Below are 27,326 nucleotides of genomic sequence, written 5' to 3'. Positions count from 1 at the left end.
AGAACAGAAAGAAATTATTCTGCCTTAATAAAAGAGCCTTAGTTATGAAAATGAGGCATAATTCAGTTCAATAAAAATTTATTAAAGCCAGGCACAGTGATGCATGCCTGTAAACCCAGTGGCTCAGGAGGCCACGACAGGAGGATCTTGAGTTCAAAGTCAGCCTCAGCAATGGCAAGGCACTAAGCAACTCAATGAGACACTGTCTCTTTAAAAAAAAAAAAATATATATATATATATATATATATATATGGCTGGGGATGTGGCTCAGTGGTTGAGTGTCCTGAGTTCTATCCACAGTACCACCACCCCTCCCCTGTTGCCCATAAAAAAAAAAAAAGCTACCATAATATTTTAGAAAATTAATACAGTTGAATTGAGAAATAGTCAAAATGAAAAGGACTCAGTTTAGAAATTCTAATTGCTTTAATGACAAATATTTATGTGAATGAAATTATTTCACTGTTATACTACTAACTTATTTATACAACACATATAAATTGTATTCATTTCATGTGGAATACTGAAAAAATTCAAACACTGCAAAAGGAGCAGTGAAGTCTCTCCTACCAATCCCCCTTCCCAGAGGCAACCACTTAAGGTTATGTATGCTTCCAGAGACAATCTATTTATATAGAAACATACATATGTGTGTTTTGTGTTTTTTAAAATTTTTTCTTTTTAGCTATACATGATACATATGGATATTTTTAGGTTTTCTTTTCCTTTATGTTAATGGCAACAAACTATATTCACTATTCTCTTCCTTTATGTCTTCATTTAAGATATCTTATGTATTAGTACATATAGTTATGACTTCATTATTAATATTTGTATTTCTCCACTGGATAATTTAACTGCTATTGACGGACATTTCCAGTCTTTTTCATTTATCCAAATAAATAACAAAATGAGCATTCTTATCTCTAATAAGCAAATACATAAGAATTTTCTCTTCAATTCATTACTAGAAGGGGCAATTCTGGGTCACAGAATATACCACATTGTAACTTTAATAGATTTTGCCAAACTGCTCTCCAAAAGGGTTGTGGCTTTTTATAGTTCTGCCAATAACTCCCACTTTTTTTATATCCTTATCAATACTTTATGTGATGAGGCCTTTTAAGTTTTCACCACTCTGGTGGGTATAAGAGTATGTTGTATTAATTTACTTTTCTTTAAGAGATTGAACATCTTTTCAAATATGTAAAACACTCTGCATTTATTTCCCCAATAATTGACTGTTCATATTCTCCCTCCTTTACTATAAAGATCATTGATCTTTACCTTATTGACATAAACATGTTCTTCTTTTTTTTTTTTTTTGAATATATAGATTTTATTAGCAGTAATTTCTGATTTTTTTAATATGGCTAAAAATAGAATTAGACACTTATTGGAATGAAATAACCAGAAATTATCTCTTACAATTATGGATAATTTAAACACAAGATTTTCAAAGTGTGAGTGACTGTGAATGTACAAATAGATAATATGGCTAAGAGAAAATTATTTCTTGCATTTTCTCAAATCTCATGGTTTCTAGTATTCCTTAGCTTGTGACCACAAATACTTCTCTTCTGAGTTGATGGAGCACTCAAATCACAGGGAAGATGGTAGTAACACAGCAGCGAATTATCCTCAAGTCCTACAGGGTCTGAGAACCATATTTTATAATATGGAAGACCCTCCAATAGACTGGCTCTTCCAAACATTGTTTGCAAAGATAGAGAAAAGTCAGTTCATTGCACAAAATGAGTGAAGTGGGTCTGTGCCTCTGTAGATGAAAATAAGTTGTAAAAGAGCCACAAAACATGAGTTCAGGACTGGGCATTACAGGACATAGCTGACAAAATCCTTGGTGTAGATCTCGGTGGGGAACCTCCAATCTGCTACCACTGTTTACCCGGTGATGAGTCCTTGCTTCCTCGATGCTGAAGTATAACACCAGAGAAGCACATGGAGGCAAGTGTAGAGTGGTAAGTAAAAGCTTTATTAAAGGACAATAGAAAAGACTTCTCCCTGGAGGAAGAAGGGGACCGAAGAGGTGGAATCCCACATGTTCTTTTTTTTTTAATATTTATTTTTTAGTTGTAGTTGAACAAAATATCTTTATTTTATTTATTTATTTATTTTATGTGGTGCTGAGGATTGAACCCAGGGCCTCACACATGCTAGGCAAGCGCTCTACTGCTGAGCCACCAACCAAGCCCCATAAACATGTTCTTACAGGAAATTATTTCATTGATATTTAATATATTTCCCAGTCTGTTTGCCTTTTGATCAAATAAGAAGTTTGACTTGTACATTATCTAACTTTTATGTAGTCACACAGTCTTTCTTTTTTTGTGGGACTTGAATCCAGGGCTTTATCATGACAGGCAAGTGCATTACCAATAAGCTACACCCACCCTCAGCCCCCATATAGGCTTTTAATACAATTTAAAAAATAAGTTAAATAGAAAGTGTTCCAAAACAAGAGCACTGCTAAATCATGAACTAAATCAGGGCATTTAATACAAGCTCTTAACATGAGCTTTACATTGTAGGAGATACCCAGGCTACAAACAGAATAAATGACGCATACCCAAGTGATGAGTCTCTGTGAAGAATATTGAGAAGTTTCCCTTTTATATCATTCTCCAGTGTTTCTAAGTTATGTTGCTGTGTAATGCTTCTGTCAACTTGAGGAGTTGTATAAATTATATCAAATGTAGAACAAGGAAAATCAACCTTAAAAATTGAACAGAAGTTGATCAAAATATAGAACATTAACGTGTCTTTAAGAAAATGGACTTTTTTTTCCCCTGAACAATCAGGGTGGATTTACACTGAGATTATATTGGTGTTTCTCGGGGTTTTGTTGAAAGTGATTATCAATAGTTGGTAATTCTCAATAATACACATATATTTTCTTGGAATAGATACAATGCATGTTTTACTGTATCCTCAGAAATTGAAAATGGTTTCATTACATTTAAATTGAAGATAGATTCTGAAATTAAAACGGTCAATTAGGCTTCTTTAATAACGCCCAAATAAAAGATATATATATTTTTTTTCAAGAAATTTAAATTTAAACCTCTCCACATATCAAGAAGTACCATTACCTGTAGCACTATTCTTTCCATGAGATATCCTTTTTTAGGGACTGTTCCAGGAATACAATTTGTAGATGATGAAGTCCAAAGATAGAGAAGTTTGGTTCCACATGTTAAAAACCTTCATGAATATAAAAAGAATAATTTTCATTTAAAAAACTGACACAACACATGATAATCAATCTGAAATGTTAGTATTCACTAACATTCACTAAATAAAAATATCATCTTTAAGAACATATCAGAAGGAGTCACTCCCACACTGTAATGAGACTTTAAGTAAATGTATTAAAGTATAGGGTGGGAACAAAGAGGGAGAATGAAAATATTTATCTCAAGAAGAACGGTAAATTCAGAATCACCTGTCTCCGAAACAACTTCTATAAATAGGAAGGGGTAAATGATAGTGTTTCAAGATTTTCTGTAAGGGAATACATCTTAGGGTGGTAGTTTGGACTACCACCTGGGGACTGCTTCATGGCTTTTACCATTAGAATATGCCAAGAAAATGAATAATTTCTTGTGTTAAAGCACCAATCATGTGAGATGAGAATTTGTATCTCTATCCTTGTCAGCAAACTTTTCCTCTAAAGAGCCAGTCAGGAGCTGGGGTTGTGGCTCAGTGGTAGAGCGCTCGACTAGCATATGCAAGGCCCTGGGTTCGATTCTCAGCACCACATATAAATAAATAAAATAAAGGTATTGTGTCCAACTACAACTAAAAAATAAATATTAAAAAAAAAAAGAGCCAGTCAGTAAATATTTTGGGCTTTGTGGGCCACTCATCTCTGTTGCAAAGACTCAACCTGGCAATTATAATGCAAAATAACTATACATTCTACATAAATGAATATGTGTGCTAGGTTCTAACAAACTGTATTTACAAAAACAAACAATGGGCTTGAACACGTGGACCCTTGGCCTAGACTACAAATTTATGTTCTACTTAAATTAAAACACTTAGTCAAAGATATTGATTTATCTTTACATAGAAGAGATATTTGAAAAATATAAGATTAATAAAAGCAGGAAGTTATGAACTTTGTCAAATCTTCATTTTATTTAAACATAAAATATCCTTTTCAGAACTGAACTCCTGTCTTACTATTTTCTCTTGCCCACATTAATAACTTTTGAATGTTTGATATATTTTAAGCTGTCATTTCTAAAAATTACCCATACACCCAACTAGACTATTTCAAAGCAAATCTTAATTTATTTTATCGGGATTGAACTCAGGGGGGCACTTGGACACTGCCACATCCCCAGCCAGCACTATTTTGTATTTTATTTAGAGACAGGGTCTTACTGAATTGCTTGAGCCCCTTTGATTTATGCTGAGGCTGGCTTTGAACTTGCGAGTCTCCTGCCTCAGCCTCCCAAGCCACTGGGATTAAAAAAAGCATGTACCACTGTGCCCAACTTCAACTTTAAGCCAAATCTTTTTTTTTTTAAGAGAGAGAGAGAGAGAATTTTTTAAATATCTATTTTTTAGTTTTCGGTGGACACAACATCTTTTATTTTTATTTTATGTGGTGCTGAGGATCGAGCCCAGCACCCTGCAAATGCCAGGCGAGCGTGTTACCACTTGAGCCACATCCCCAGCCTAAGCCAAATCTTAATCGCACTATTTGGTCTATAAATTTTGTTACATAAGTCTAAACAATCAAGTTTCCCTTTGAAGTGGTTATAATACCATTATTTCTCTTAAAATAATTAACAAATTACTTATGGTCATAAAATATCTAGTCAGTTTTCAAATTTCCCTGAATTTTCTTTTTTTTGTTGTTTTTTTTTTATCATTGGTTTGTTTGAAACAGGATCCAAACAAGGTCCAACAACATTTGCATTTGGCTAAAATCTTTTTTTTTTTTTTTTTTTTTTTGTGGGGCTGGGGATTGAACCCAAGGGCCTTGTGCATACAAGGCAAGCACTCTACCAATAGAGCTATATGCCCAGTGCCAGTTGAAATGTCTTTTTAAGCATCTTTTAATTCAGGTTCAGCAAAGTCCTGCCACCTAGTTTTGTAAATAAAATTTTATTAGACACAGTCATGCCCGTTTGTTAATGTATTGTCTATAGTGGCTATTGCACTTGTGACAGCTTATATGGCTTTCAAAGATGAAACTATTTGCATTCGGCACACTTTTACCCCTGTCATTTATTTGCTGAAAATACAGGTCTTTTTTTCTATAGCAATTTCTATTTCATGAATTTTGCTGATTATATTCCTTTGGTGTCTTTTAACATGACTTCCTATATTTTCTGTTAAGTAGTAATTAGATCTAGTGGCTTGATGTGATTCAGGTTTAGGTCTTCAGCAAGAATACTCAGTATCTCATAGGTAGTATTGTACACTACTGCCTACTCCATCAAATAAAGAGGCACACATCATTGGGATTACCTCTTTCTCTTTCTATAACATTATGATTTATTAGTTTGTTCAAGTGCTATCAATTTAAATCATCTACTATAAAATTTCAGAAAAGCTAAATGGCTTTAAGAAGGTATTGATGATCATTGCTTAGATCAATGCTTCTCTATGGGGGCCTATGTTCCCAGCAGACATGAGGCAATGTCTGGAGAAATATGTAGTTGTCAACTTGGGGGTACTACTAGAAGTCAGTGGGTAGAAGCCAGGGATACCGCTAAACATCTATAATACACAGAAGTCTCCTATAACAAAAGAATTATCTGTCCCAAAATGTCAATACTGCTGAGACTGAGAAACCTTGGTCTAAATCTATTATTTTAGTAGGATTGGAAAACTTTTTTTTATATTTATTTTTTAATTGTAGATGGACACAATATCTTTATTTTATTTCTTATATGGTGCTGAGGATCAAACCCAGGGCCTTGCATGTGCTAGGCAAGCACTCTACCTCTGAGCCACAACCCCAGCCCCAAGGTTTGAAAACTTTTGATATTCAAATTTCTACATCAATTAGCTAGAACTTTTCTACTAAAAACTTTATCACAGCTGCATGTGGTGGCACATGCCTATGTAATCCTAGAGGCTGGGGAGGCTAAGGCAGGAGGATTACAAGTTCAAATAAAGTTCAAAGCCAGTCTCAGGCAAAAGCAGGGAGCTAAGCAACTCAGTGAGACCTTGTCTCTAAATAAAATACAAAATAGTGCTGGGGATGTGGCTCAGTGGTCAAGTATCCCTGAGTTCAATGCCTAGTATCCTTCCTCCCAAAACCCCAAACTTTCACATCAATTATTTGGTGAGATACAACTCTAACAGGAAGGCAGGTTAAATGCTTGAATCTCCTTATATGCCATTTTCAGAGAGGCTGACTCAAAAGGTCTTTGAGTCATTTGGTTTCTGTGACAGTGACTCCATCAAGTTGTATGAAGGTTGTACCTTAACCAGAAATAATTTTAACAGGAACTGCTAGAACAGAGTTACTAATCACAGTATGCTACCTGAACTAGATCATTAATACTTAGCTTCTCTGTATATATTAATGTAAAATCATCTTCCCTCTTAATTTGAGTATGAAGTCCTAACATTACCAGAATGACCGCACTACTTGTCAGTCTTGAGCTTAATGCCATCTATTTACCTTATGAGTGTTGGATGCAAACTATTTCAAAATATCACAGAAGTCAACTGACTTTCACTTTATAATCTCTCAAATTATGAAAGAAGGTTACATCATTCATATAAAAAAAAACATTTATTAGTAGACAACAAAAGTGACAGTGATGGTACTCAAAGGCTCCCGGTGCTTTCAAGAACAGAAATGTTTTCAAACTAGCTTATATAAAAATTAATGTTAATGAAATCACATTCAACTTTCTCACATAACTACTCTGACACAATTTATCAAAGACAATTGAGGACATAATTCCTCTCGTTTGTAGTGCCAATGATATCATATCAGTATGTTCTATTTCTTTTTTTTTTTTAATATTTATTATTTAGTCTTCGGCAGACACAACATCTTTGTTTGTATGTGGTGTTGAGGATCGAACCCGGGCTGCACGCATGCCAGGCGAGAGCGCTACCGCTGGAGCCACATCCCCAGTCCCAGTATGTTCTATTTCAGAGAAGTTATAGATTATATTTAACAAAAGGGTTCTGAATACTCATTACTAACCGTAATCACTTCAACTGCTTTTCTCTAGCCTTTAATGGTTCAGAATTGAGTCAGGGGTCAAAATTTGTAGTTAATAAATCTTATACTGCCTCTTCAAATATGAGGAAAATAATTAGAAGAAGCATGGTTCACATAAGTACATGGGAAAATATCAAGAAGAACATTTGTGAAGTCAGTGTTTTGAACATAATTTCAAAAATGATTACTGGAAATTCAAACAGTGTTTCTCTCATTTAAAAAGAGGAAGAAAAGGGAAGCAGAACTAGATTAGCAGATATTTTTCATTCTTAATATTAAATTTTTTATTTAGTTTAAATAGATCTATTATTAAATAATTTTCCAAACTGTCCCAGTATTTCAAAAGATATATTGTTGAACAACAAAAAAGTGCTATGGTATTAAATAAGTTTGAGAATGTAAACAAAGGATAACATTTAAAAACATAGACCTTGGATCCAGACTGCCTGGCTCAAATCCCAATTCCACCATTTATTAAGTAAGCACTAAGGCACTTAGCCTCGTACTTTGGTTTCCCTCTCTAGAACAGGGGGTAATAACAATATCTCCTTCACAGAGCTGTTGTGGAGAATATAAGGATATTTGTACAGCACACAGATAATACCAACCCTAAGTGTTATAGAAGTATTTGTTATTAGACTAAACATATGGTTATAAAGCATAAATAGGCCTTTTTGACTATAGAACTTAGATACTTTAATATGCCTACATGCATTATGAAGCCGTACAACATTTCCACATACTATATGTAACATATCTCAAACTTACTCAGTTGTTTGTTTTTCCCTTTAGGATACCTTGCTATTCTAAGAACTATTCCTTTTGCACTTCATCTATTAATCCATTATGTCCCACTGTCCTACACATAGGACACAAATAAAAATTTAAATTTAACAATCTTATAGGTTTTTATAGGTGTCCTATATATTGGACAATGGAATAGACCACTGTGGATATTAAAAGATTCTTTAACCCTTAGGCATAGGGAGAAAGAAACCCATAATAGGTTTTTGCATACATATGAGATATTTGGAAATTAAAGACAAGAGGGACCCTTAAAAGTAGAGACAGATGAGTCAGGCAAACAGAATTAATATAGGGCATAATGTGTGCCTTTTGAGTGTCTGAAACTGGAGGAGGGCAGGAAAGGGATGAAAAGCAGAATTCTTTTAATAGTATCAAGGGAACTGATAAAATCATGGTATTACCTCAATAATATAATACTTTTACATAAAGATAGAGAGTCATTGACTGCTGCTCCTCTCCTAGAATAATGAATGGCAAACAATCCTCTGCATATCCAGACAGACAGTTCAGACTACAGCAGAACAACTGGTTTCCCTTGATCTGTGTCTTTGACCTGATCTTCTTTTATCACATTGAAAAAAACTGAGAGAGCTCTTTAGCTCATGTTTGTCATTGTTCCTCATCCTGTCCTCCAACCAATACTGATGTGTACATGTATCCATAGTAACTTACCATCAAAATTCAGAAATACTTACCGCTTAAAGTCAAAAAGAGGTAAAGAAACTCTGCCCAAAGCTTCTGGCCCCTTTCTCTGCTTATTAGAATCAGGGGAACTTCCACTGCTCTGATTTAAAATTCCAAAAAGAGTAAGATGAAGAACTGATTCTAATGGCAATTGTGATATCTGGATGGGAAAAATGATTCTATGGGGGGAAAATGTATTAATAGAAAGAACAGATTAGATTGAATGTGAAGTTTAACCTTTTAATGGATTGACAATTTTAGGTATTTCATTTGACTTATCAAATAATCTTTAATCCTGAGTAACCTGTATCTTAGTAACAAGTTTGGTTAACTTGTACTGTTAAAAGTCTTCAACAAATTTCATCAACAGTATAAATTTCAAAATACAACATTTTTTTTCTTCATAAATGTGTTAGCAATTATACTTAAGATTTGCAGTGTCAATTTCCTGGCAAAATAATAGTAGTCATTTTTATTTATTTCCTTTAAGACAAACCAGAGTAATGTTTATGAGTATTTGTTTTGGGATGTAAATATGAACATATATAAGCAAACATACATACATATATGTATATGTATGTTTACCAATGCATTTTTCCTTCAGAGTCTGAAAGAACAGATGAGGTCAATAGGGGTCAACTCTTGAGATCAGGTGTTGTAAACAGGATAACATTACTTTTGACCCTATTTGCATTTCTGTATTATTTGTCTGCTTTCACAGATATATATTATTTTTGTAATTTAAAAAATAGCAAAAGAAGCCTGAGAATGTAGTTCAGTGGTAGTGCCAAAGCCCTGGGTTCAAATTCCAGTACCATAGAATGAATGAATGAATAAATAAATAAATTAGTTAACATTACCAAGTATCATCATGTACACAAATTTTAGGTTACTCTTTTGATTATCTATTAATAATAGTGCTAGATTTTTATGAAGTATTAAAAAAAAATATTAAAGTAAGTAATGCTACAAAACAACAACTCTCTAGAGTTATATATAAATTTATATCTTTAACAATAAAGTCTAGGAAGAACAAATGGCATATTACTGCAATTTAATAAAATGTAGTTAAATGAGTATTTCAGATTTTTTTGTGAAAATTTCAGTTTGTTCTATAGAATCAGGTCTAGGAGAGACCTTAAGACATTAGTAAGAATTTAATGAATTTCGGTATAAATGGTAAAACTGAAATTAGGATGTATAAATTGAAAAAAGTACAGAACAGGGTACAGTAAGAGAATTAAAAAGCCAAAAATGTTACTTACAGTTCATCCCATTTAATAAGATAGAAGAAATTCTTATAAGTGCCAACCTTCTTAGACTGAATAGGTTTAAAAAGATCCTTTCCATTGTGTGACAAGGAACATATCAAGTAGTATTTTTCGTAACTGAGAAAAGAAATTTAATTTGATTTCTAACTTAGTAACATGAATTAGCTAAGTAATACAAACATATTAGCAGTTCTTTCCCCAAAGTGACTAATATCTGAAATTAACTGGTCACCATTCATTTAATTTTTAAAAATCTATCTGAATTTAATCATTGCAAATTTTATGAACACACAGAAGTGGGATGGCCAAAGGAGTACAGAGGAGAACATATATTCCTAGGTGACAGTCTCAAGGTACTATAAATGATACTGGCTGAAGAACTTAAGTGTTGTGTTCATAACTAAATAACTAATGCTACTAGCTTTAGATTTTAGTTAGATGACAATGCATAATTGTACTTATTCATTTCCAGGCAAATTCTAGAGAGAGCATAAATATTACATCTTCCCTAGGTGCCATTTTCTTTTTGCTAAACTACTAAAATAGGATCAGCTAAGCACATAATAGTACAGGGGCTGGCTTGATTGAGCCAATCTTTTTACTGTATAGGGAGGCTTCTACCCATGGGACAGATACTGTTATAGTCTCTCATTAGATAGGAATGACAGCCCCAAACTACCACAAGGACAAAACTGGTTAGAAACAGTAGGGCAATTCTGTATGGAAAGAGTCTTGGACTCAACTGTATTCTATATATATTCTAATTTATTGCTAGGTTTACAATTTAACCACTCTATTCATATGTACAATCTATGCACATATGAATATGAATCTCTTATGAATATATTCTAAATTTCATTTCATTGGTCCATACAATACCCTTCGCTAACAAACTAATGGGTTACTTTTAACTTCATTTTATTTTCCCTTTTTTTTTAAAAAATGTCTTTTTGTAGTCATAGATGAAAAGCATGCCTTTGTCTTGTTTTTATAATTTTTATTTGGTGCTAAGAATTGAACCCAGTGCCTCACACATCCTAGGCAAGCGCTCTGCCACTGAGCTACAGCCCCAGTCCATATTTCCCCCCTTTTTAAAAAATATTTATTTTTTAGTTATAGGTGGACACGATATCTTTATTTTTATGTGGTGTTGAGGATTGTACCCGGTGCCTCACGCATGGTAGGCGAGCACTCTACCTCTGAGCCACAACCCCAGCCCCACATTTTTCCCTTTTTATTTCAGCATCTTATTAACTTTCTTTCCATCTTAATTATCACTTGTTTTCTATATTTTCTTCTACTGGGTATTTGTTCATATTTTGTCTCTGAATTTATGAGTGTGTATAAGTGTGCATGTATATGTATGAACCCGTGTGTGTAACAATGTGTATGGAGCAGTAAACTAATATCTTTAGAAGACAGTAATAGCCATATAAATGCAAGTTGGAGGCAAGCAGTACTGAGAATTCTGCCCATACCTAGTACTCAGTAAATATTTATTGAAAGAATTAAAATAATAGCTTTCAAGTTATATCATTATTATTGTTGGTGGTGTTAGTGGTGTTATTTTAACCTAAAATTCAATTTAGCAAAATTTATGTTTGATATCTCTGCATTGAACTACAACATTAAGTTACTGTGAAAACTATTTCACTAAAAATATTCATTTCTAACTTTTCAGTTTATATTAGTCATTTATAAATAAATTAAAATTGGCAAACATTTGCTGACTTAAATGCATTGACAAAATAAAAAAGTTGAAAAAGGAAAACCCATATTAAAAATTCAATAGAAGAAACATGCTCTTATAGATTTCAAAGATTATCAATCAGTAGTAGATTGTAAGATACTAAACAGTAGGAGAAAAAAAAAAAATCGCAAAATTTAGTCCCATTAAACTGTTTCAAATGACCCTAGTTTTTTTTTTAAAGGAAAAACAGCAATCTTATTAACTAACTAACTAAATGGTATTTGCTCTAGTAAATTTCAACATATATTTTCCTGTCCTTTCTGTATGTAGAAGGAGTACTATTCTTTACTAGAATAGCATCAAACATCTCTGCAATTTTTATGAAAATCACAAAGGTATAGTAATCGCTGTAATATCCACTTAAACACCAAAATAATGGATGTGACTAACATTTTACAGGATAGCTTTTAGGTAAAGCTGTGCATATGTTCTCTTAAATAGTTACTTACTTTGATACCCAGTTACTTGAAATTCCATGTGCAGCAAATATAGTAAACTGGAGCTGTTCTGTTGTGGTCCATGCCTCCTTGATGTTCCTGCTATTGTGAATACTGTCTGCAGTACTCCTACCAGAACTTGTGTGGAGTCTGAGAAGATCATAAATTGCTGCAGTTAATTGGTCCATGCTTACTTGAACAGGATTTTCAGGATACAGTGAGCCTAGATTTAAAGAAAATGTTAATATTATTCTCTGGAAAAGCAATAATTATTGCTAAAATGTAAAGAATCTAAAAACATACCCCTCGTTGAGCTCTTGCTAGTATCTCCTCCTCCAGATAGTGAAGTCACCTACATACACACACATCAGTTAGTCAGAAATTGCCCACGATGTAATATAAAATGTTTACCTGTATCTTTGATACATTTAATTAAATGTTATATCAGCTGGGTTTGGTGGCGCATGCCTAATGTGCTTAGCAATTTAGTGAGACACTATATCTAAATAAAAACAAAATAGGGCTAAGGATGTGGTTTAGTGGTGGAGTGCTCCTTAGTTCAATCCCTGTGTCCTCCCCCCGCCCCAAATAATAAATAAATAAATAAATGTCAAAGAAACCTTTTCTAGGGGAAACTTCCCAAAGTGTTTGTAAAATTAATAAAATAATGAAAACTGAATGCAAGAAAGGAAAACCCCAACCAAATAAAGAGGTGATATTAATATCAAGAAAATCAGAGAAACTCAAAATTAATTAATTTGAAACCCAGAAGTGAAGTATATTAATACAGCATTCTATTTTCATTAGTTTCTCTAAAAGAGCATGATAAGAATATCCTTAAAGAAAAAATCTAGATTTCTATTTATTATCACTTGGTGAAAACAAAACAAAACAAAAACCTCTTTTCCTTTCTTCCCCTATCCCCCAAGATTGGGGATTAAACCCAACTGCATTCTACCACTGACCTTAATCTTAGTCCTTTTTTTTAAGTTATAGGTGGACACAATACCTTTATTTTATTTTTATATGGTGCTGAGGATCAAACCCAGTGCTTCATGCATGATAGGAGAGCATTCTACCACTGAGCCACAATTAGTCCTTTTTTTTAAATTTTGAGACAGGGGCTCACTAAATTGTCCAGGCTGACCTCAAACTTATAATCCTCCTGCCTTAGTCTCCTGAGCCACTGAGATTATAGGCATGTGCGATAGCACCCAGCTTAAAAAAACCATGGTTGTTGATAACTTCCCATGTAATTTTGTATGTATTAAGTTCTAAAAAGTAGCAAAAAAGAAGCCCCCTCCCTGCCAAAAAAGCTCAAATCTCTATATACTATATGGATAGGATCTGTGTGAGAATGAGTGGACTAAAAACTTACCTTATAGAGATTGAGGAGCACACTAGTGACATAACTTTCCCTTCCTTTAAATTTATAGTGGCTTGTAACACCCACCCTTCCTCTCATCTTTTCAATCTAAGATATAAACATATCTATGAACAGACTTCACTAAATCAGCATGGAAATACTGTGAAGAAAAGCTCTTACTAAAGGCTGACATGACATAAGGAAAGGGCTCATAACCTACACCTTCTCAAGCAAACCAGGCCTTCTTCAGAGGTTTCTTGGTCTTTTCAATAGAGAGGCAGTATGTCTGATATAGAATATCCCCCACTGACAACCATGGATATTTCCATGGAGAGAAGTGATTACCCTCTAGATCCTCTCAATTCAGGATCTATCTTTAAATCCCTAACCAATTCATTTATGCCAGAGGTCTTCTTCTACACATACAGGGTTTATAGTTTGGCATCCACCTATTCAATGTCAGTTCTCACAAAGCTCTTCTAAGGCAGTCCATACTCTTTACCAACAAATTCCCCATTTAACCAAAGAAGTGACCAACTTAAAAAAAAAAAAAAAAGACAAAGTTAAAAATATAATATTTTGTCCATTAGAAGACAAAAGCATTCCAATTTAAGTGACACTTAAAGACATAAAAATACTCACATCAGCACTTTTACTCCTTGGAAGGTTAACTGCTCTCTTTAGCTTCTTTACTGATTCCGTTATGGCAGGAGTCTCCACACCATCTAAAGCACTGCATATTTTTCTAACAGCTTTAATTACTTGATCTACGGCTCGGTGCTGGTTCTATAAAAGTTAAAATAAACAGAACTATGTAAAACTTAAAGGACCAATTTCAGAAATGAAGTCAGAAACTAGATATTTCAGATGTGCCTAAAAACAGCTATCCTCTACTGTTTGTGACAAAAAGGAAATCAGATGGCTTTTCAATTATATGGTTTATTGTGAAGGAGACTAAAACTAAAACAAGGCTGGCTTAATTTTTCACTTTGACAAAATTATTTGTATGTAAATGTTATTAATTTCATATTAGAATCAGAATTAAAGGCAATAAGTTAGTAATAAATTACTAAATCCTTAGAAAAATTCCGAGTTATATTTTGGTGGGAGGTACTGAGGACTGAACCAAGAGGGACTTTACCACAGAGCCACATCACCAGCTCTTTTTTTTTTTTTTAATATTGAGATGGGATCTTAATAGGTTGCTTAGGGCCTGGCTAAGTTACTGAGGCTGGCCTTGAATTTGCAATCCTTCTACCTCAGCAACCACCATGTCCAGCTGGATTTCTTCTACTTCTCACTCTCACATGGGCATAATATGCACATTGAAAACAACACTCCTTTCCTTCCTGCAAAAATCTGGTATCAAAAACTACGTTTTTGAGCATGGCACACGTGTGTAATCCCAGCAGCTGGAGAGGCTGAGACAGGAGGACTGCAAGTTCAAGGCCAGGCTCAGCAACTTAATGAGACCTTAAGCAGCTTAGTGAGATCCTGTCCCAAAATTAAAAAAAAAAAAAAAAAAAACAGGGTTAGGGGATATAGCTCAGTGGTAAAGTGCTCCTGAGTTAAATTCTCATTGCCAAAACAAAACCCAACAAAAAACCACCACCACCACACCACCACCCACAAACAAACAAAAAGTAAGTTCCTAAGAAGTCAGTCACATATTAATAACATCGGGAAATAGCTGCTAGAAGTGAGTCAACTTTCTATGTACAGTCAAAGACTTTCAAAGTTTTTTCAAGATTAAAAAAACTTTCTTGAAGACAATTCTTCTGTACCATTCCATTACACTTGATTTCACCATAAAAGTTTGTCAGAAAAGCCATAGAAACGTATAAAAACAAATTCTTACAGACGTATAGATGAACAGAAAGAATAACTTCTAATTGTTCTCTAGTATAATAGGATAATTATGGTTGACAACAATTAATTGTATATTTCAAAATAGGTGGTAGAGAGGATTCTGAATGTTCCCAACACAAAGAAATGATAAATGTTTAAGGTGATGAATATCCCAATTGCCCTAATCATTACATATTTTACACATGCACTGAAATGTCATACGGTAACCCATAAATATTTATAATTATTATGTTGATTATAAATTGTAAAACTTATTAAAAAATTTTTTTAAGAGTTGGGGAGAATATAATCCAATGGTAGTGTGCTTGCCTGGCACAGATGAGAACTAGTTCAATTCCCAACAACCCTAGCCAAAAAAAAAAAAAAAAAAAAAAACAAGTGAAAACAATGCATATATATAAAATTAATTCATAAAACATTTATGCCAAGTACTGTTAAAAAGGCTGAAACTCACTATTATACCATCCCTTAAAAACCTTAAAAATTTAAATTTTCTTTTTTTGAGGCTTAGCTACCATAAACCAACATAAATGTTCCCTTTACCTTTAAGCTTGAATAAAACTACCTTGTTTTCTTAGACATCCAATCACTCTGCAGTTCTCAGGACCTGTTTTTTAGCTCTCCCCCTTGCTTACTTGACTTATATTTCTACTTCCTTTCACTTCACCTATATACAAAAACCATTCCAGTTTAAAGGCTCATACCATTCATTCTCTGACACTATTCTCCATCATTTATCAATGTATTGGTCTATTTCCAACTCCACCCTTCTTTTGTTGTACTTTGTGATACTGGAATTAGACTCATATAAACATTTCTTTGCAGGCCAGTATATTGCTAGGTTTTGCAAACAAAAGGCACTGAATAGATACTCCAAGTCAAAAGTAGCAGGGAGATACTTCCCATCTGGGTTCTAGTCCCATTTTTTTTTTCTTTTTTTAATTCAGTGAGGACGCCCAGAGGTCCTCAAAGACAATATCAGACCATGTTCTCCCTATCTGACAGTTCTGGCTAAAGTTCTTTAGCTGCCGCAGTCTGGCTGGGCACAAAATCAGGAGCCACTCAAGCAGGAACAAACTTTATTTCCAAAACTCCTCCCACGCGGCCTTCTCCGGGGCCACACCACACCAACCGGAAATCCCTCCTCCGGAAATCCCTCCTACCACACTTCCCCAACCAATGGGAACTCTCCGGGAGTCCTGCAAGAGCTCCAAAGTAGCAGGCCAAGGCAGATGGCAGGGGTCTAATATCCAATTGAATGCACATCTTAACATAATCATTATCATCTCAATGGCTTGCTGGAGTCACCTTTCAACCAAAAATGCCATGCATCATTCCTACTCTGCTATGGCTCTTAGCATTTAGCAAGTTTCTTTGCCATGTGCAGCCTATATGTTCCTGTAATAGTCATGTGCTTTTCCAAGAGGCTGAATTTCAGTCTGGAGAAAGGGGGAAAGGCCTCCTCATGTTAAGTCCTTATTCTTCCTCAACATAGAGTTGATAGCTCTCTTTTTGTGCTTGCTACCTCTGGACCCCTTAGAGCAGGGTTGGCAAAATTTTTCTTTAAAAGGCTGCTAGTAAGTAAATATTTTAGATTTTGTGAGCCATATATTCAAATATAAGTTAAGGTTTGAAGACAGACACAAGCAATACGTAAGTATATGACTGTGGCTGTGGTCAATAGAACTTTTTCTTCTTTTTTGGGGGTGGTGGTGGTGGTGGTAGTAATACTGGGGATGGAACCCAGGTCAGGCCACATACATGCTAGGCAAGCATTCTACCACTGAATAACATTTCCAGATCTTTTTATATTTTTTCACTTTGAGACATGGTTTGCTAAATTGCATCTGGTCTCAAATCTCTCTCTCTCTCTTTTTTTTTTTTTTTTTTTTTTGGTGGTACTGGGGATTGAACCCAAAGCTAGGCAAGCACACTTACCATTGAGCTACATTCCCAGCCCTCTTATATTTTTATTATGAGACAGAGTCTTATTTTGTTGCCCAGGCTAGTCTCAAATTTGCTATCCTTCTATCTCAGAAGCCCATGTAGCTGAAATTACAGGCTCTGGCCACTGTGTCTGGTAGAATAAAATTTTAAAAACGGGTATCAGGGGCCTGGAGTTGTGGCTCAGTGGCATGTGTGAGGCACTGGGTTCAATTCTTAGCACCACATATAAATAAATAAAATAAAGGTCCATCTACAACTAAAAAAATATTAAAGAAACAAAACAGGCATCAAGTGAGACTTGGTGCATGAGACGAGACATAGTATGCCAATTCCTGCCTTAGAGTCCCCTTTTACTAAAAAGGGTAAAACCATTTTTTACTTATGATTCTTTAAACTTTTTGTTCAAATAATGTACAGTCTCTGTCTCCTGGATGGCCCATGACTGCTAAACCTTACTAATGATATATAGTTATTTTCCCCACAACATGTCATATTTTTCTCTGGTTTTTTTTTTTTTGGTGTGTGCTGGGGATGAAACCCAGGGCCTTGTGAATGCAAGGCAAGCACTCTACCAACTAAACTATATGCCCAGCCCTTTCTCTGGATATTTAATCTGACTTTCTATTTTATGTCCTGTAATAAAATCTTCAGTTATATAAATTTCCCATGTAGAACAATGACATTTTCAACAACAAAAAAAAATGTACCTTATTAGAATCTTATCTACAATATCATATTGTTATCATGACCTCCTTTGGTCCCACTCTTCAATCCCTCATTCTGATCAAACTATTTGTTGAACACAGATACTTCTTTTCTCTGTTTCTTCTACCAGGAAGCTGAACACTTTTTAAGAAAACCTCACAATCACACAATTTAACAGTTCCCAATTTCAGCAGGAACTTCCATGCCACTTAATAATCATTTTATCTATCCTTGATAAGTTTTCTTTCCCATTCTCCTTAGACAATTACTAACCATTATTCCTTGCCTCAAAAGCCCTACTGCCATCATAATCTCACTTTAGCAGAAGGAATTAACATCTTATCTTTAAGAAACTAAAAAGCCAGGAGCAATGAAAACTTTTTAGTACATGGAAATTTTGGAGAGTGATAAAAATGTTCTAAACTTGGATGGTGGGGGCTGGAGTTGTGGCTCAGTGGGAGAGCGCTCACCTAGCACTTGCGAGGCCCAGGTTCATCCTCAGCACCACATAAAAATAAATAAATAAAGATATTGAGTCCAACTACAACTAAAAATTAAATATTTTAAAAAATAAATAAAATTGGATTATGGTGGAACATGTAGCATTTATTTTTAAAAAATCACTGACTTGTGCATACAAGGGATAAATGTTATACATAAATTACACCTCAATTATAATAAAAGTATAAAAAATAAAGGGGGTGGTAAATATGATAGAGAGTTGCTATTTTAAATAAGTATGCCAGTGAAGAGCTTTCTGGTAATTTTTGAGTACTTCAATTAATAAAACAGTGAGCCATGCGAATATCTAGGGGAAGAATGGAAAAACAAAAACAAAGTCCCCCATGGGGAGCATATCTGACAGAAAATCAACCAGAAATAAAGAAAGAAGACAGTAGTAAGGAGCCAAATCAGAGGCAGTGGGTCAGATAAAACAGGACTTTGAATTTTACTAAGATAATAAATAAAATTTTGAGCAAAAGAATGGCATAAAATAATAACTTTTTTAAAAAGGTTATTCATTTTATTCATTTTTACAAAAAAAAATCTTTTGGCTTTGATTTTCCCTTATTTTACATTTGCTTTATGTTCTTATTTACATTTTTTAAATAAGCTTTTGTTTTGGAATAATTTTAGATACAGAGAGTTACAAAAATAGCACAGAGAGTTCCCATATAAACTAGGCTAAGTAACAACTTTCATAACCATGTTGTATTTGTTGAAATTAAAACTTAAATACTGGTACATTACTATTGAATACATTCCAGATTTTACTCAGATTTATTAGATTTCCCACCAGTAACATTTTTTCTTCCAAAATATAATCCAAGATACTGCATTACATTTAATGTCTTACTTTTAAAAGATCATTTTGGTTGCCGTTGAAAAGCAGATTGTAGAAGGACAAAGATACAAGTTAGGAGACAAATTAAGAAATGAATGCAACCGACTGCACCTTTGGTAGTGATAAAAAGAGTTCACATTCTGAATTTGCTTTCAAGGTAAAACTGATAGGAAGCAGACTGAATGTGGGACGTCAAAGATCTTTTTCTTGAGAAGTCAAGGAAGATTTTAGTTTTGGCCATTGCAAATGAATAGTGTTGCTTATTAAGGAGAAATAATGCCCTGGGTAGGGCAGTTAAGTATATGGAATATCTCTGTACTTTCCTCAATTTTGCTCTGAAGCTAAAACTGCTCTTTAAAATATAAAGTCTTGCCAAGCACAATGGTGCACACCTGTAATTCTAGTCACTCGGAAGACTAAGGCAATAGGAGTCCAAGTTTGAGACCAGACTGGGCAACTCAGTCAGACCCTATCTCAAAAATAGATAGATAGATAGATAGATAGATAGATAGATAGATAGATAGATAGAGGTGAGAATGTAGTTTAGTGGTAGAACACCCCTGGGTACTATCCCTAGTACTAGGGGAGGCAGGTGGGAAAACCCATGAAAGGAAAGACTTATGGATGAACAGATATAAAGGGTAAAGTAAAAAATTCAGTTTTGTGTATTTGAGATGTTAATTAGACATTCATATAAATATGCTAAGTAATAGATATTTAAAAGTTCAAGGCTGGAGACAACAATTTAAGAGCTGTTGTCAGGATAGGGATATAGCAAAATCCCCAAGGATATGAATAATAGGAGAGGTCCTAGAACTGAGCCCTGGGACATTCTACTTTTAGGGTCAGTAAGATAAGGATATCATAAGGAAGAAACTACAAGTCAGAGTGAGACAGAGCAACCAATAGGAGTGGGTGAGTCAAGAAGATACTATCCCAGAGGCTAAGTGTTTCAAGATGAAAGAAATGATCAACTGTTTCAAAAACTACAGAAAGATAGGAGGAATAAGTTCTGGTGTTCTAACGTTGTAAGATGATGATAGTTAACAATAATGTATTGTATATTTCAAAATAGTCACAAGCGAGGATTTTGAATGATCTCACCACAAAAAAATGATATTTGAGTAAGACATGCTAATTACCCTGATTTGATATACAAAATGTATACATGTATCAAAACATCATACTATACCCTATAAGCATGTCAAATTATTTACAAGTAAAAATAAGATAAAAATATTTTTTAAAAGTGCACACTTGGTGCTTGGGTTGTGGCTCAGCAGTAGAGCACTCGCCTTGCTTGTGCGAGGCCCTGGGTTCGATCCTCAGCACCACATAAAAATACATAAATAAAATAAAGGTATAAAAAAATTCATATTTTTTTTTAAAAAAAGTGCACATGCACACACACACACAACTACAGAAACATTGATAAAAATAAAGAATAAGAACTTACTACTAGATTCAGGATCATGTAAGTCCTTGATGACCTTAATAGTTGTGGTTTTAGGGAAGAGCTAACAATGAAAGTGGGTTAACAAGAGAATGGGAAAAGAGGAAATGGAAGCAGCAAAAACCAAATAACTTTCAGGAGTTTTGATGCACAGAGAATAAAAAGTGGTGTGGCTAACACTGGATTATGTGGATTTTTTTGTCTTAAAATGGTTTAACTCTTCCCTCCCCACCTACAATGACTTTCTTGGGCATTTCATTAGTCTAAAGCTACAAAATTCCATTTATATTCTGATGATTCCCAAGTTTATTATCTCCAGCCTGGATCCTGCTGTACTGAAATCCAGATTCATATCAACTGCCTATTCAACTTGTTTGGATAAATAATAACCATCTAAACCATAACATCCAAAATTGTGTTCCTGATATTCACCAAGTAACCTCTCTTCTCAGTTTACAACATCTCACTAAAAGGCAACTATAACTTCCAGTTACTCAGAAAATCTTGGGAGTTACCCTCAACTTTCTTTTCTCATGCTCTATATGCAACTGCAATCTGTGGGTAACCCTCCTAGTATTATCTTCAAAATGTATCTCAGAATTCAACCCCTTTTCATCAATTCTACTGTAGTCATCCTGATTTAAGCCATCATTATCTCTCCTTTGGCTAGCAAAACATCTTCTGAATGGATTTGTTTCCAGTGTTGTCCCTCTTCCACAAGCATCTAGACAGCTTCTCCCCTCCCTTCCACTGCCAGTTTTCACTCAAATTCATTTTCTCGACGATGTCATCTCTGAGACTACCTTTTTGAAATTACAATATTAGCCTCCTTCTATATTTTTCTCTATAGCACTTACTTTCTGATATAACATATTTTGCTTTCTTGGGGTCGGGGAGGGGTACTGGGGATTGAACTCAAGCTACATCTCCAGCAGTATTTTGTATTTTATTTAGAGATGGGGCTCACTGAGTTGCTCAGCGCCTTGCTTTTGCTGAAGTTGGCTTTGAATTAGTGATCCTCCTGCCCCTGCCTCCCTAGGTGCTGGGATTACAGGCGTGCACCACTGTGCCCAGCATATTTTGCTAATTTATTTTATTTTGTCTCCTTCAGCTAAAATGTAAACTCTCTGAGGGCAGGAAGGCTTTTTGTTAACTTCTAATATCTTTAGCACCTACAACACTGCCTCATAATGAGGAGATAGTAAAATCTTACTGAATAAATACATTTATATACTGATAAGAATTTCTAGTAACTAAAATATGGAAACCTACACTCTTTCTTCTCCATGCTCCATCACCCACCCAAAAAATTTAATCTCACAACTATTGTTAATCAGTTCCTTCCTTTTCACTTTTATCATGCAATTTATTTATTTTAGTAAAGTACCCATGGGCACTTTACCACTGAGTCACATCCCTCATCTCTTTTGAGACAAGCCTCTCTAAATTCCTGAGGCTGGCCTCAAACTTGCAATCCTTCTATCTCAGCCTCCCAGAGTCACTAAGATTACAGGTATGTAATATCATGTCTGAATCAATTCATTATCTTTATACCTGGACTACTAAAACAATCCTTCCCAAAGGATCTCCCTAACTACTGCCACTCTTTAATGGAACTTCCACAGTATGGCCACAGTGATTTCAGAGCTTAGGAATAAACAAATCACCCATCCACCTTACCTCCTACCCTTAGTTTAAAAAAAAAAAAAAAAAACAACCTTAAATAGTTAGACCAGGGGTCAGTCTATATTTTCTGTAAAGAGTCAAACAATAAATAGTTTAGACTCTGCAGAACATAGTCCCTATTCCAACTACTTGAGTATAAATAAAAATGACAATAGACAATATAAACAAATGGTATGGTTGCATTTAAAAAATTATTTATTGCTGCCGGACATTGTGGTACATGCCTATAGTCCTAGACACTTGGGAGGCCGAGGCATGAGAATCACAAGTTCAAGGCTAGCGTGGATGCAACTTGAGGAGACCCTGTCTCAAAAAAAAAAGAGTGCAAGTACTGGGGCTCAGAATGTGGCTTAGGGGAAAAGCACTTGCCTAGCATAAGCAAGGTCCTGAATTCAATCCCCAGAACCACAAAAGAAAAATTTTTACAAAAACAGAAAATGAACTGATTATGGTTCCCTGACCTAAAGGATAAAGCAAAACTTCATCATGACAATTATAAGGTGGTAACTTATATCTATTTCTTTTTTTCTTATTTTTAAAAATATTTTATTAGTTGTTGATGGACCTTTATTTTACTTATTTATTTATTTGTGGTGCTGAGAATCAAACCAGTGCCTCACACATGCTAGGCAAGCACTCTACCACTGAGCCACAACCCCAGCCCTGATTTCTATTTTGAATGTCAGCTCTCCACCTTCATTTCAGACTCGTATGCCATATAAGTATCACATGTGTATATGTTTTTAAATATGGAAATCCCAGCATTTTTCTGACTAACTCATTTAAGAGTTGTTCCAGGTAACATTCCTTCTAAGAAGCCTTCCCTAAACCCTTAAATTGGGTAAGGTAACTACCTTGATCTCCCAAAGAACCTCAGTTCATACCTCTTTATTAACATTTATGATATTCTACTAAAATTTTGAACTGGGCATGCTGGCATACACCTACAATCCCAACTACTTGGGAGGCTGAGGCAGGAGGATTGTAAGCTTAAGGCTAGCTGTAGTTACTTAGCAAGGTCTGTCTCAAAATAAAAACAGAAAGGATAGGGAGTGTAGCTCACTGGTTGAATGCCTGTGGGTCTAATCCTCAGTATGGGGGTCAGGGGGTGGGGGTGGTGTTTAAATCCTCCACAATTAGTTTTTGAGTTCCTGATCCACAGAAACTACATCATTCATTTTCATAAGTGAATAAATGTTTCTGAATTGAAGTGAATGGTCCAGAATGAAGTTGAAATTAAATGAGGTTTAACATTTTAACACAAGCATTTTAACTAAGAATCACTGTTAATAAAATGGGTGAGACAAAAATACCACACATTGACCCCAAGAATACAATTTAAAATGTCTTTAAATATTCAATCCAATGCCAATATTAGCATTTAAGAGACAACAGAAACAAGAATCAACAGAAACAAGTCATTATCCCAAAATGTGGATTAAAACTTACTTCAATTTTAAGGGCCAGTTCTACTTGGTTGTGATAAGAATCTAAGAGTTCTTCAACAGGGTGTCTGAAACAAAGAACAGTTGTTGTGGTTGAAGAATACTATACACAAAAATGACTGCTTTCATAATCAAAATCAATGTATTTACACCCAAAATGAAGTTTAAAAACCTGAAACTAATGCTTTAGATGCATACCTTGTCATGACTTCTTTATAAGGTTTTTCTATTTGATATAGGTATTTGTTTAAATCCACAGGTGCTTCATCATCTTCTGCCTAAACAAACATATATACACAAATGTTTACCAAAAAAATCATTGTCTTTATTGTCAAATTTAACATGGTTAAATGTATGTATGATACAGTCTTGAAATTAATCTTTCAGAACTAAAGATAAAATACTAGCAAAATTAAATATAATTTATAATTGACTCAAAAAGTGAGTCAAATATTGTGAAAAATATTTAATTTTTAAGTGTAAATGCATTTAAATCTAGTTTCTTTTCTTTCTTTCTTTTTTTTTTTTTTGTACTGGGGATTCAACTCAGGGGCACTTGACCACTGAGCCACATCCCCAGCACTATTTTGTATTTTATTTAGAGTCAGGGTCTCATTGAGTTGCTTAAGCCTCATCCTTGCTGAGGCTGGCTTTGAAATTATGATCTTCCTGCCTCATCCTCCTGAGCTGCTGGGATTACAGGCAAGTGCCATCAGGCCCAGCAAGTCTAGTTTCTGATACATAAATAACTCTTAAATGAGGGTGGGACCAGATGGGAAAGAGATCATCTGGATTTCTGCTTTATTTTTTCTGATGATAATCAAGATTTCCTCCCACTTCCTGCTGACCCCCACAAAGGAACAAAATCTTGGACTCTTCTGCTATTCTACATAATGCAAAGAACATCATTCCTTAAGAAACTGAACAGAAGCCAGGTACTGTGGCAAATGCCTATAATCCTGGGTACTCAAGAGGCAGACAGGAGGATCACAAGTTCAAGGTCAGCCAAGGCAATTTGGTGAGACCCTGTCTGGAAGTAAAATATATGGGCTGAGGATACAGTTTAATGGCAGAGTGCCCCTGAGTTCAATTCCCAGTAATGCAAGAAAAAAAAATTTTTTTTAAAGAAACTCAAAAGATAAGTTACTAATGATTGTCAAAATCTACTGAATTTTGTGAAATAGTTTCTACCCAACTGAAATAAATTTTACCTAACACAGGAGCAAAATCCTGGAAAAGAAAACAAAGTAGAAATGATCGGCATTTTTCTACCCAAAATTCTACTAAATGAAGAATAATTCTCTTTACAAATTAAAAATCTTCTTATAAATTCACCACGGGTTTATGTAGGAAAATGAAAGTGGATTTTACTATTGATTTCACAAAGTGGGCTTTGCTACTTTACAATGGCTAAATATTGTGCTTTAACCTAGCTGGGTTCAGAGGTGCACACTTGTAATATCTGTTTTAATCCAAAAATTAAGTCCAAAAATTAAGTACTAAACCCTTTTTAAAAAATAAATAAATAAAATTTTTTTTTAGTTGTAGATGAGTATAATACCTTTTTTAAAAAATATTTTTTAATTGTTGATAGACCTTTATTTTATTTATTTATATGTGGTGCTAAGAATCGAACCCAGTGCCTCACACATGCCAGGCAAGTACGCTACCACTGAGCCACAGCCACAGCCCAGGTACAATACCTTTTATTTATTTTTATATGGTGCTAAGGATTGAACCCAGTGCCTCACATTTGTTAGGCAAGTGCTCTACCACTGAGCTTCAACCCCAGCCCCGAAAGTACTAAACCTTTAAAACACAGAATTTATTTTCATTTCATGAGTAATAATTCCTTTTTATCAGTTTGGTGTAAAAGTCAATATGGATCTTCTTTCCTCCAACCTATATTTAGTATCTAAAAATATTTCTAGTTTGGTGCAATGGCGCACACCAGTAATTCTAGTGACTCTGGAGGCTGAGACAGGAAGATCATAAGTTTGGGCCCAGCCTTAGCAACGTAGCAAAACCCCATCTCAAAATAAAAATTAAAAAGGGCTAAAAATATAACTTAGTGAGTGGTAAAGTGCCCTGGGTTAAATTTTCAATACCAAAAACAAAAACACCTTCCTTTCCTCCCCATCTTATTTCTTCCTGACTGACCCTGAAATTTTCACTATTGTGTAAAACCACTATAAATAACACTTTTTAATTCCTTCATTTGGATCTTCAATATGCCTCTATCTCTAAGGAAAATGCTACATAAAATTTCTACAACTGAAAAATGTCCTTTCATCTACACACACACACACACACACACACTTACTGTTCGAGCCAGATTCTGGCACATTGCACTGAAGGTCAAGAGTTGTAACTTAATCTCTGTGTCCCATTTTCGACAGTTTTGAATATGTTCATGACTTCCAAGGCAATGGTTACTGTTAAAATACATTAATTATTCACCAGTATCATTCCTCTCAAATCAGAAGTTATACAGGTGAAGGTAAAATTTATAAATTGCATCAGAAATCAAAGAGAATGATACAATACAGACAGTTTTTAAATAAGTGTGAGCACTTAAGCAGAGGGATTATTCTATGAGAAGAGTCAGAGTGAAGAAGAAAGAAGATGCAGACAAAGGAAAAGAAGGAATAAGAAAAATAAGGTCAGAACATTTTTAGAAGCCTAGGAGAGTGATATTTGTAAAGCAACTAGACTAAATGCTAGTTATAACAAATTACCTGATTAAAATAAAAGATCATGATAATTATTTCAGGCAACTAAAATGAAATAATATCTGAATACTGTACACAAAGAATCATGCATACTACAAATGGCAAATAGAGTCTATAAGGATGTATTGACTCTACAGAAATAGTCATTATAGTCACTTATTAAACAATTGCTCACAATGTTTCCTGCATAAGAGTGTAAGCTTTTTAAGAGAATACAGTGTCTTACTTATCTCTGAAATCCTACCACAGTCTTAGATATGACATCTTAGATGTGTTCAACACAAGTTTATTGATTCAATGAATCAATTCAATAGGACCCAATGGGTTTTTGGACTATAGGTTTTAATTAAAGCTTTTCTTATTTTAAGCCAATAAAAATAAAAATTTTCAAAGATGTTGCTCAGTAGTTAAATAAACTTACTTCTGTAGCACCTCCTCTTGACCACAAACTTTCAGAACATAGCTGCCAAGATCTACTTGATTCAAGTCATCATGTACCCAGCAAAGGGCTTGCATTATAACAATTTCTACAGTAGAACTCACTGTAAAAAAGTCAGTCATTATTTTCATTTTGTTCATTTACTTCTAAGTATACATTTATTCA

General features: G+C 34.5%; 1 protein-coding gene across 2 annotated transcripts in view; it reads right to left on the bottom strand.

The window, feature by feature from the left end:
* Positions 1 to 27,326, bottom strand: part of Pik3c2a (phosphatidylinositol-4-phosphate 3-kinase catalytic subunit type 2 alpha) — a 121,674-nt gene that overhangs the window by 35,187 nt on the left and 59,161 nt on the right. For both annotated transcript variants that reach the window (XM_027942301.2, XM_071616366.1), the window contains exons 5-15: positions 27,144 to 27,264; positions 26,314 to 26,425; positions 24,189 to 24,268; positions 23,995 to 24,058; positions 14,183 to 14,326; positions 12,478 to 12,526; positions 12,187 to 12,397; positions 9,982 to 10,104; positions 8,728 to 8,895; positions 3,111 to 3,222; positions 2,588 to 2,733 (exon numbers count right to left, since the gene is read on the bottom strand). In XM_027942301.2, coding sequence (XP_027798102.1) covers positions 2,588 to 2,733; positions 3,111 to 3,222; positions 8,728 to 8,895; positions 9,982 to 10,104; positions 12,187 to 12,397; positions 12,478 to 12,526; positions 14,183 to 14,326; positions 23,995 to 24,058; positions 24,189 to 24,268; positions 26,314 to 26,425; positions 27,144 to 27,264 — 1,330 coding nt within the window. The remainder of the gene's footprint in view (positions 1 to 2,587; positions 2,734 to 3,110; positions 3,223 to 8,727; positions 8,896 to 9,981; positions 10,105 to 12,186; positions 12,398 to 12,477; positions 12,527 to 14,182; positions 14,327 to 23,994; positions 24,059 to 24,188; positions 24,269 to 26,313; positions 26,426 to 27,143; positions 27,265 to 27,326) is intronic.

Source organism: Marmota flaviventris, chromosome 9, assembly GCF_047511675.1.
Source record: "Marmota flaviventris isolate mMarFla1 chromosome 9, mMarFla1.hap1, whole genome shotgun sequence".
NCBI classification, from domain to species: Eukaryota; Metazoa; Chordata; class Mammalia; order Rodentia; family Sciuridae; genus Marmota; species Marmota flaviventris.
The sequence above is the reverse complement of the archived record's forward strand: the minus strand, read 5'-3'. Positions and strand labels throughout refer to the sequence as shown.